Raw genomic sequence first — 12026 nt, 5'->3', positions numbered from 1 at the left:
GTTTCCATTACCAGACCACCACTTTTGTGAACATGATACCTACTCGGAACAATACAATGTACAGCAAAAGAAAAAATTTGAAAATCGGTTCATAAACGGCGGAGTAATCGTTGAACATACATAAAAATATATCCACAGGCGAACGTCTAGACTCCTCCTGTTTGGAAGTCGGTTCAAAATAATTGTAATAAAATATTGTTTTTTTTTTTTTTAATGAAATAAGGGGGCAAACGAGCAAACGGGTCACCTGATGGTAAGCAACTTCCGTCGCCCATGGACACTCGCAGCATCAGATAAGCTGCAGGTGCGTTGCCGGCCTAGGGATTGGAAGGGAAGGGAATAGGGGAGGATAGGGAAGGGAATCGGGCCTCCAGTAAACTCACTCACTCGGCGAAACACAGCGCAAGCGCTGTTTCATGCCGGTTTTCTGTGAGAACGTGGTATTTCTCCGGTCGAGCCGGCCCATTCGTGCTGAAGCATGGCTCTCCCACGTATAAATTTTATAATATGTATTTAATTTAAGAATAAAATATAATATACTATGTGTGTTGTTTACTTTCAACGTTTACTTTCAATGTAAGGACTGATTTACCAGATAGATTTTACCTGAGTAATAAATAAGTAACTTTATAATGTGTTAAGTGTAAATTATTTACCCCTATAAGAACCTCATGTCATAACATATCCGACGATTGAAAAATCATTCCAAAAGAAAATGTGTATCTACTTTTCAATCGTCACCTTTTTTTGCCAATTAAAATTTATGATACCTAATTTGAAATACAAATCTATCAAAGTTGCATATTATTTATTTCTTATAGAAACTCAGGTAAAATAACTCGAACGGACTAAACTATCGATAGCAAAATACTATACTATCGATAGTAAAATATACATCACTAGCACACGCACACATTGACAGATCAAAAATGGTCACGCATTTTCGAGTTGTCAGGTGGTCTTTACGACAGTATATATTATGTCTATGGTAGGGACCATTATACCGAGTCCACTTATAAAAGTCAATGACAAAGTCAACTAATTAACCATCGCGTTTTGCGACATTCTGCCATGCCAGTGTCAACTGTCAAGTATTGAAAATTGAAATAAAAAAATATCGAAACGAATAAGTAAAAAAACAGTTGGGGCGATTGTCATGGCCGAAGTGCCATAATAAGAAAACAAAATGTCAAAAGTCATATTGATTGCCGTGAATTGTCAAAATATATTTCAATTTTCAGGAAATTATTTACTTGTTCTAAAATAAAATCATTAAAATTAAATTCACCTTATCAATATTAGGAAAATCAAAATATTTTAGTTTTTTTATATGATATATTAAATGAAATAGGTAACATATTACTTATAAGTTATAAGTAAGTTTTATCAAGTGTAAGTTTTGGTGGAAATATACATACGCCTATCCTAACAAATCACAATAATTGAAGACAAATAGAATTCTGGAATCATGCATGAAGCCTACGGAGTAACTCATTTGTTAAATGCTACAGTTCAAATAGAAACTATTGCAGCGTATGGTACGTAAATAAAACACTGCATGATTGATTGAAGATAACGAATAATAAATTTTTGTTAGTAACAATGTTGTATTTAAATTTCAGATGATTATCTATTTTTGGGCACACGTCAGGGCTCCTTATTGATGTACTCATGTAATTTCAACAGGGAGACACAAAAGTATGAGTTGCAAATACTTCAATTACTTAAAACCTTTAGCAAAAAACCTATTCAACAAATTGAAGTTATTCCTGGTGAGTTCTTAATAGATTACTTAATAGAATGTTAGTTTAAAAATTGGCCATTAATAAAGTATTAAGAAAGAACTACTACAATAGAACTAACAACCTTTGTATAGTGTCTACATACTACAATAATTAAAAATGCAATCTTTCAGAGGACAAGCTGTTAATATGTCTAACTGATAATGTAGTCTCTATACACAATATTAGTGGGGTGAATATATCACTAGCACAGACCTTTGAGGATACAAAAGGTGCATCTCTTTTTGCAATAGCAAGAAAGGTTGGTTTGTAATGAATGTTATTGTCATTTATGTATATACTAGCTGTTTGACCGAGGTGACCGAAAATTACATTTTCTAGAAATGATTCCTAGCTAGATCAATTTATCGCCCCCGAAACCCCCTATATACTAAATTTCATGAAAATCGTTGGAGCCGATTCCGAGAGATATATATATATATATATATATATATATATACAAGAATTGCTCGTTTAAAGATATTAGATAATTCTAATATGTTATCAAAAAAACTTACATTCATAGGTACATACAACAATGGATGTTACTCTAATGCTTCAACTCCCAAGCGGCCACATACGCCCACGATAACAATAGATAAGCTATTGTGTCTGGTTTTTCCATAATGGGGGGATTAAGCTATGTATTCTATTAACCCATCAATCCCCAAGCGACACCCGCATAACAATTGAAAAGCTATTGTGTCAGCAATTCCAATGATCGAGATATTAATAAAAATGTATGAAGATCAAAATTATAGATTAACATCAAAATTTTTTGGGCTAATAAGCCAAATAATTTTACCTTTTGGCTTATGTTTAATTTTATATCTAATCATGCTAAATTGTCATTTCCAGTCAGCAACATCTTTAAGTGGAGCACAAAACTCTGTTGTACAATTATGTGTGGCAGTGAGAAGAAAACTTTTGCTTTATTACGGGAAAAATGGCGAATTCAAGAAACATCTATTTGATTTTACTGTTGCTGATGTACCAAAGGTTCTGGCTTATGGTAAACAGTATCTATGTGTTGGATTCAAGGGAGAATACACAATGTTTGACGTAAGTTTAGTATGGCCTTTTACCAGTAAAGAGACATTAATTATTCATTTTCAGACTTAAGAGCTGAGCTTTGTCTGTTGAATAATTAATTAGCATATATAATCAAAAATAATTTGGCATATTCTGCCTATTGATATTAAAATTATTAAACTTAAAGAAGAATATAGGAGCTATTTTTAATCACTGCACCTTCTCAGTTACATGCACAGACACAAACAGAAGCCAATGACTAGTTTGCTATGACTAATGACTAGACATTGGATTATATGCACGATCAAAGTACCGAAATATGCATGCAAGTATGCATGATAAATGGCGAAAATATGCACAAAATATGCACAATCAAAAGTCACTTATTATTAAAATTTATTATTTTTTTAAGAGCTTTCCGGCGGTACCGTTAATAAAAGCGTAAATTTTTAAAATTTCATCAAATCCAGGATTTTAAATTTTTTATACAGCACCAATAATAATTTTCTACCCACATTTTCCGATTGCAATCTTAATGCCCATGGAAGTTTTATGAATTGGTAACTACTTAAAATTTTTTTTACTAATGTTGCCTACTACAAAGAAAAATTATGTTTCTAGAATGATATTGCACCTACCGGGTGTATTGCATTCTTTAAATGGGGTTGGAGCCACATATTTGAAGTGTTTTGATCTATCATACCTCTGTTTTGTGGCCTCAGTGTGTGTCATGAATCATGATATATGCACTATCCCCTAAAAAGTGCCGTTATATTGCATATGCAAGTATGTAAATGCATATAATCTGATGACTACTAATGACTATCTCACAAAACACCATGTCTTAATAATGACAGTACATATTCTCTTAAATAGTAAAATGTGATTACACTTTATTTTAATCTTAACAATGCATTGGTTATAAAATAATGATTAATGACTCTTATAGAAACATCATTAGATTATTATTCGTTTTTATAGCTCACATCCAGAAATCCTGAAGAGCTTTTCCCAACTAGTAGTTCCAAATCTCAAGAGCCAACTATAGCCAAGTATTCTGAGACCTCATTTCTTCTTGGCCGTGACAACACTTCCGTTTTAGTGGAAGAAGTTGATGAGGAGGAAATTAAGAAAACTATGAAGGAGAAAGAGGCGTCCAACAAAGGTAATAAATATTAAATAGACTATTAAAATACTTTGTTCATATTCATATTAAAGTTAGTGTGATATGGAAATTTAAAATATGCACATACTATTTTGTGCCATTGCAAGATGGACAGTGGTTTCTTTCATTACCAAGTTCTGTAAGGCGTAAACATTAGCTACGATTATTTTTATAAGCTGTAGGACAGCCCTTTATTCAAAAAATAAAATAATAAGTATCATAATCAATACATTACACATCTTTCCGAAATAAGAAGATAGGTTAGATTTTCCATTGCAAGTTGCAACTTACCACTTATCTTGGCCTAGTCAATTTAATATTTTAAAACATTCTACTCATTAAGAAGCATTAACACTCAGGTACATTATGTCTGTTGCATTTTTAGAGCCATCATTTCTTCTTGGGCGTGATAAAACTTCAGTTCCAGTTGAAGAGGAAATAAAGAAAATAGCAATCAAAAAGACCATTAAATGGAAAGACGCGCCAGTTGCTGTGGGTAAGATAATATTTAAAATCAAATTTTAATATAATGATTATTGCTCAAGTAAAGTATTACAATTTATAACAAAACAATGACAATGTATGTATTTTATGAATAATATTATTAAAATACATTGTCATTGTTATATTATGTTGTGTACAACACCTTATGTGTTAAAAAGCCTGCGGGGCTAAAATGGTCGCTTTGAAGAATCATGATATGAATCATAATATGATTCATTTTTCTAAAATCGCAAAATGCAACTCTGCTTGCAATTAATTTCTGTATTTTTGTACTGATTTGACATTTGTCAGTTTGACAGTTTTGACAATTCATTTGCTGAATTGATTGAGAGGAATTGCTAAATGTGACCATTTTAGCCCCGCTGATAATATTTTCAGTGTGGGACGAGCCATTCCTCCTAGGATTGTTGCAAGACAACAAGGTGGTCGTACAGACGGTAGAGCCTAGTCTGTTCATACAGGAGCTGTGCGAAATTAACAAAGCAAGGCTTATGTATAGGTATGTATATTTTCATTAATAATAATAATTAATAAGTATTTAGAACAGGGCACAGAATACATAATTAGTACCTTACTGTACAGAAGTTTCACTCCCGAGTTTAGGTATGATAAACGCAAGCGTCCGGTCACAGGACTAGTCTGGCACTCGCTCGACTTGTCGCTCACACAGCGCACGCTTCTGCGTGCGCTGTGTGAAACAAAAGTAAGCTGCCCGGCCCCGCGCCGCCGCGCCGCTGGCTTGACAGCCCTATCAGATTGAAGCGAGACGGCAGACAGTTATTGTACTATGAACGCTAAACGCAATGCAAAAGGTTGCAATTAGATTGTTTTGTTTTGAGGGGAGGGGGGGGGGGGGGGTAGTATTAAAACTTGAGCCCATCCCCCGACCCTAGGCGATACCGTTATAATATATAGCCTATGTGTTGACCCGACCCCTAAGTAATATTCGTGCAAAATTTGAAGTAAATCCATCCAGTACTTTCTGTGTTTATCCCGGAGTCCGGACATACATTCAGACAAACAGACAAAAATTCTAAAAACTATATTTTCGGCTTCCATATCGATTGTAGATCACGTCCCAAGTATTATTTTTCAAAAATATTCAATGTACAGAATTGACTTTCCTACGATTTTATTATATGTATAGATTAAATGCAGCTGGTTAGATCGCGCACAACTTTCCCCTTCTTTTAAAAAATTCAAACCACAAAAAAACCTCACACAGCTCGTATTTTCTCATTTACATGCATAGACCATAATAAAAATGCTACCTTACTTTGTTTCAGGTGTAAGCGAGGTTTCGTATATGTAGCGTCGGTCGGTCAGGTGTGGTGCATCAACTCAGTCGACGTGGAGACACAGAGGAACCAGCTTCTCAAAGACAAACAGTTCCAAATTGCTATCGATTTGACGGTACGTTCGCTTAGACCAGCCTCTTCCAAAGTGGGCGATAACGCCCCTTTGTGGGCGCTGAAGGCGTAAAGGGAGGCAGTGTGGGACCCGGAAAAAAATGGGGGCGTTGTGTAGAGGCTTAATTTGTAATTTCTTCGTAATTGGTTCTCAAAGTGGGTAGTAGACAAAATAATTTTTGGAATCCATGGTTTAGACCGTAAAGTTAATATATCTAGCGGAATAGAGAAACAAAGAGCTGAGCAAGCGAGATGTCACTATCAGTAACACTGTGTGGTAGAAAGAGATGCGTGATTTGAAGTGGCAGAACTTTTTTTTCATCTGTTTTGACAGAAAGTCTGCACTTATCGCCTATCGGCACATTGACAATTTGAGCCCTAAGGGCCGTTCCCAATATTTGATCTATCTCTGGTTTTGCCCTACTAGGGATAGGAATAGCTCACATTAGACATTAGAGACATATATTTTATGTCAATTCAATGTTACGAAATCCGTTCATAAACGACGAATTTATTCGTGAACAAACATAAAAAAAGCATTAAATATGTTATGCTTGAATTGCAAAACCTCCTTTTTAAATCGGTTACTACCTACTTTATGTGCTTTCCAAAATTTCATCAAGTACAGTTAAATGGCTGCGTAATAAGCTAACATACGTTTAATAAATTAATAATAACACTTTTACGATCATTTATTTGTCGAACGCTATGCATAACTTTTATAGCCCATTTGGTTGTGTTAATGTTAACGATTGCTCATTAAAAAAACACACACAAATATTGATAAGTTAGATTGACTTATCAACATTTTGTTATGAGCTAGTTAGTGGTTTATACATAATTTTTTTGCTGATTTAGAAAATTGCTTTGTGCTCAAAAATGTTTAGTTTTAAAGGCAAAAGGCGCCAAGCTACCATCATAGGGCATATAAGTGTAAGTAAAAATAGAAGTGAATATTATGTAAGTGCTTACTTCTTCGCTCACTTACATAGAAAACGAGATAGGCTAGATACATCAAAGGATAACTGAAAACAAACCATCTTAATAGTAAAATATCACACTGCGTACATCATTTTAACGTTGTAACTTGTAAGTATGATTGTGCGTGATTTGTCCTTTTACAAATTGTTTAACAAGCATAATATAAATTATGCTTGTTAATTAAACAAATACAATACAGTTTTATAACGTGTTTTAAGTTTGAATAAGCAGTGTATTTTTATTACTGATATAGGTTTCTAAAATACATAATACTCAACTAACTAAATATTTTATTTTTGTTACAGAATCTCTCAGAATGTTCGGAGGAGGAGAAGAAACAAACAGTTCGGCACATACAGATGTTGTTCGCTATGGAACTCTTCGATAGCAAAGAATACGCTAAATCCATGAAGGAATTCATTAAACTTAACACCGATCCATCGGAAGTTATTAAGCTATTCCCCGAGTTAGATAACAAGCCAGGATCGGAAAACAATAAGAAGTTGCAAGGGAAAGACCTAGAAAATGCTTTAAATGCTTTGATCTCGTATCTAGTGGAGCTAAGACTGAATATTGGTAAGAAATCAGACGGAGAGAGCAGTAAGGATGACGGGCCAAGCCAAAGAAACAGTGCGCAACAGTTGGAGTTGATAGATACTACGTTATTAAAATGTTACTTACAGGTAATGTATACCGATAGGTAATTACAATATTTAAGTATTATAGATTTGCTTCTACTAATAAGTATGTATGCCATTGCGTCTTAGACTGTATATGTTTATTAAAAGGAAAAAAGTAACGAAAGGCCATAAATTGGTTACAAGTTTCGGCTTAAATCATTATCTTCCTTTTTATATCTTATCTTTCTTCCATATAGTTACATGACTGTCCACATCTCAGTGTTATTATTTTGTAGTTCTACATTCACACTACCTATTTATAATTTTAATTTTCCAACATATTTTTCTTGCCTTTTCTCCCGTTTTAGGCTCCCTATTTGTAAATATAGGCAACCTTTACTGCACTTTTACTTACAACACATTTTCCTTTCAGACTAACGATGCAATGGTCGCGCCGTTACTTCGCCTCAACAACTGTCGTTTAGAGGAGGCAGAGAGAACTCTCTTACACCACGGGAAACACAGCGAACTAATTATACTGTACCAGTTTAAGGGACAACATACAAAAGCCCTTCAGTTGCTGAGGGATCAAGCGAAACAACCAGACTCCAGTTTGAAAGGGTACAATCGAACAAAGAATTATTTGCAGCAACTAGGTATGATTGACATTTTAATTAACTGAAATATAAGGCAGTACGAAGAAACTGTCTCGAAATATCTGTTTTTAATTTAGAGTTTTTTATCTTTATGTTGAATAAATAAGAAAAAAGTAGCCTGAGCGTGGAAAGAGAGAAAATTGTTGATTACCCTATCGCTGCTTGTCTCTTTTATACACACGAAAGTATTGGTCTCTCGTTTTTACGCATACGTTATGCAAGCCGCAAACCAATAATATTATGGTGCATGTGCGAAAGAGACAAGCTTAAGAGTGCGGGTGCCATCGCAGTTCTCATACAAACGTAATACCAAGATGTTTTTATATGGGAAATTATCTTGGTATTACGTTTGTATGAGAATGCGATGGCACCCGGACTCTTAAGGCTAATAGCCGATTTTCTCAATGCGGCTACCAAACTTTACAATATCAAATTTTATCATATATTTAGGTGCGGAAAATCTCAATCTAATATTCAAATTCTCCGATTGGATACTCAAAGAGCATCCAGAGGAAGGCTTAAAAATATTCACCGAAGATATGGCGGAAGTAGAGAACTTGCCAAGACCGAAAGTTCTAGACTTTCTGCTTAGAGAACACGAGTCTCTAGTCATACCGTACCTGGAACATATCATACATAAGTGGAACGATACAAACTCCTGTTTTCACGACGCCTTAATACGTATGTACAGAGAGAAGATAACCGATAAAAAGGCTAACACAACAGAAGAAGAGCTGCAACATATTAAAGCGAAGCTAGTAGCGTTTCTAGAAAAATCCACGCATTATACACCAGAGATGGTTATTCTACATTTCCCCAATGATACGTTGTTTGAGGAGCGAGCTATTATACTCGGGAAGTTGGGGAGACACGAACAAGCTTTAGTTATTTATGTACAAATATTAGGTAAGCTAATATTAAATATATTGATTATAATGTGGAATAAGTTATAACTTATAACACTATTGTAAATTACTAAAACACTATCTACAAGTAGCTTTCATTACAGTATCGTTAGTGAAAATTTGTTATTGTTATTAAGAAATAGTTAGTGTTAATCCAGAGTTTCTAAAGTTAAATTACTGCCATTCTAAGTTTAGTTAAATTAGTTATGCAGTTTTTGAATTAAAAAACCAAACACAAACATTTATGTACCAGCTTTATAATATTAATAGCGAGCTTGTAATTGTTAATTATTATTCCTGTTATTTTTATAGGAGATGTAGAAAGAGCAATTCGCTACTGTGAAACGGTCGGCGAAAAGTGTACAGACAAGAATGTAGATGTATACGTCATTCTTATGAGGATACTTATGAACCCCGAACAAAACACCTCTCTTGTTGGCCCTCTATCCAATGTACAGAAACATCCCAACTGCAAGAAACCAGATTTGGAAACAGCGCTCAGCATATTAGAAAAGCATTCGGACAAAATATCTCCATTAAAGGTGAGATAAGATGAGTAATTTGCATACATACATATTCTGCCTATGCCTGGTTCTTCTATTTTGGCCGTGTTATATATCTTCTGAAATAAAATTACAACAAGCTAAGATTGCACCTTGATAACGACATTTACACAAGGTGCAAAATTAGCTTGGACAAGTTAGTAGTAAAGTAAATCTTAGTAGTGCAATTTCTGTATTTTAATTTCTATCGGTTTCTATTACCCGTTATGTATTGAAGGACGATCCAAGTTTCTACCTATTCTATGAGCTAGGACTATGGTCTTCTTTTGGTAGATCCAAACGTTCTCAACCGGGACCAAAACAAATGGCAAGGCACGTGCAGCTCTTGTAATGTTGCGAGTGTACATGGGCGACGGTAGTTGCTTTCTATCAAGTGACCCGTTTGCTCGTTTGCCTTACTTTAATATAAAACTCCATGCATTACTTTTTAGGCTCTAAGCGTATTACCCGACGAGGTGCCTCTCTCCCGGCTCAAACACTTCCTGAGTCACGCACTCAGCAACCAGCTGACCGTCAAGCGCCGCACTCAAGTGCTCAAGGGGCTGCTGTACGCTGAACACACGCAGGTAACATACACTTTTCTCCTTCTCCCGGAGGTTAAAGCCGAATTTACATTGCGAAACTAGTGTCTTGAAATTAGTAACATGTTACATGACATCAATTTCATTAATAATTTTACGTTTCCTTACCATTATGAACACATACGACACTGGATTAAATTAGTACCATACGCATATATTTTGTAAAACTAACGTCACGCAACTACTGTCGTGTTGAAATGTTACACGAAACTAGTGTCGCGAAAGCATTCGTACTATCTGAGAAGTTGATTCCTAGGCAGATGGCGGACGTAAGTTGTTTGGTCGAATCCACCTGATCGATCACAGCTATACCAACATAAGCCAACTACATGACGTAGGTCCGTCAACTGCCTAGGATTCAATTTCCTTGATGGTACATTATTTCGATATAAAAAGTGTCCTTTGAGCTTAACCAGGACCTTAATTATGTTACCATACCGATTGAGCCTGTTAAGGGTCAATTTATACTAGCGCAGAGTCGAAGCGCATCGAAGCGAATTATTAAAACTGAACATAACAAATTCAACCTTAACTCCAAAGCGTTAACGCACACATTACTTCTATGAATTTATAAAGCGCGCACATGCGCGCGCACTTTCGCTAATTCGCTTGACCACCAATTCTATGGTGTTACGTTAGAAAAGGTATTCTATACATTCGTCAGCGCTAAAATGTGTCACCCTCGAAATGAGTGAGCTCACTCATCTGAGAGCAGTGTGCCTTAGGACGCGGTAACAGCCGGACGTGTTTAATTCATTAATTACCGCGTTGTTTTTGCTACATTTCGCTCCAGAATGCCGTCATGTGCTTTCCGACACTGTAGTAACAAAACGAGGAATACAAATAAAGCCAAAGGTGTAATATTTCACACGTAATTACTAAGATTTTATTAATATTCAAATTATTGTCTTCCATGTTAAGAGAAAAATCAAAGCGAAGCGTAAAATGAGCGAAAGAGAAAGTAGTATATGATATTACTGTAAGACAAAAAAGGACGACAATATTTTCTCGATTCGATTAAAGCGTAAAATGAGCGAAAGAGAAAGTAGTATATGCTATTACTGTAAAACAAAAAAGGACGACAATATTTTCTCGATACACATTTTGCATGCAAAAACATTGCTACAGTTTTGACGGCATACGTCGTATCTAAGTATTTTGATATCGTTGTTGACCACCGCTTTTTGGTGCGCGCGCATTCTCGTGCATCCAAGCGCACACAAGCGAATCTACGCGTCATCACTGTAGGTACTCTGGCGAATCCGTGCGCATTCGTTCGACTTGTTGCGAATTTGTCGCTTCGACGCGCTTCGCTGCGCTTCGCTGCGCTTCGACTCTGCGCTATAATTATAAATTGACCCTAAGCGAGAAGAGGTAATAGACAAACAGACATACACACTTTCACGTTCATAAAATTAGTCTGAATATTTTTTATGTTTGTTTCAAAGGTACAAGAGATGAAGCGATATCACGAATCGAAGAGTCTAGTCATCAACGACTACAACGTATGCGGCGTTTGCAAGAAGCGATTTGGGAATCAGAGCGCCTTCGTACGGTATCCTACTGGTGAAGTTGTGCATTACTCCTGTAGACTCGATAAATAGAAGCTATTTATTTATTTATTTTATTTAACTCGTTATTGTACCATCGAGGAAATTGATTCCTAGGCAGTGGAAGGACCAACGTCATTTGGTCGGATCATGTCAATTCAGTGTTAGCTGTGAATTGTGATAGGTTTGACTTAACGCGACCAAATTACTTAGGTCCGCCATTGCTACGCAGATGAGCAATGAACTTCTCTGATAGTACACAAAAACACATAAATATAC

General features: G+C 35.5%; 1 protein-coding gene across 1 annotated transcript; it reads left to right on the top strand.

Moving 5' to 3' along the window:
- The first annotated feature begins 1348 nt into the window (after positions 1 to 1348).
- LOC121734913 (vam6/Vps39-like protein) lies at positions 1349 to 11815 on the top strand. Its single transcript, XM_042125543.1, has 14 exons — positions 1349 to 1538; positions 1623 to 1772; positions 1916 to 2043; positions 2640 to 2843; positions 3795 to 3978; positions 4364 to 4474; positions 4861 to 4981; positions 5769 to 5895; positions 7178 to 7555; positions 7926 to 8148; positions 8599 to 9054; positions 9366 to 9595; positions 10048 to 10182; positions 11646 to 11815. The coding sequence occupies exons 1-14, from the start codon at positions 1469 to 1471 to the stop codon at positions 11799 to 11801; spliced, it is 2673 nt and encodes an 890-aa protein (XP_041981477.1). The 5' UTR covers positions 1349 to 1468; the 3' UTR covers positions 11802 to 11815.
- Positions 11816 to 12026: the final 211 nt, after the last annotated feature.

The sequence above is a fragment of the Aricia agestis genome, chromosome 16 (assembly GCF_905147365.1).
Source record: "Aricia agestis chromosome 16, ilAriAges1.1, whole genome shotgun sequence".
In the NCBI taxonomy this organism is placed as follows: domain Eukaryota; kingdom Metazoa; phylum Arthropoda; class Insecta; order Lepidoptera; family Lycaenidae; genus Aricia; species Aricia agestis.
The sequence above is the reverse complement of the archived record's forward strand: the minus strand, read 5'-3'. Positions and strand labels throughout refer to the sequence as shown.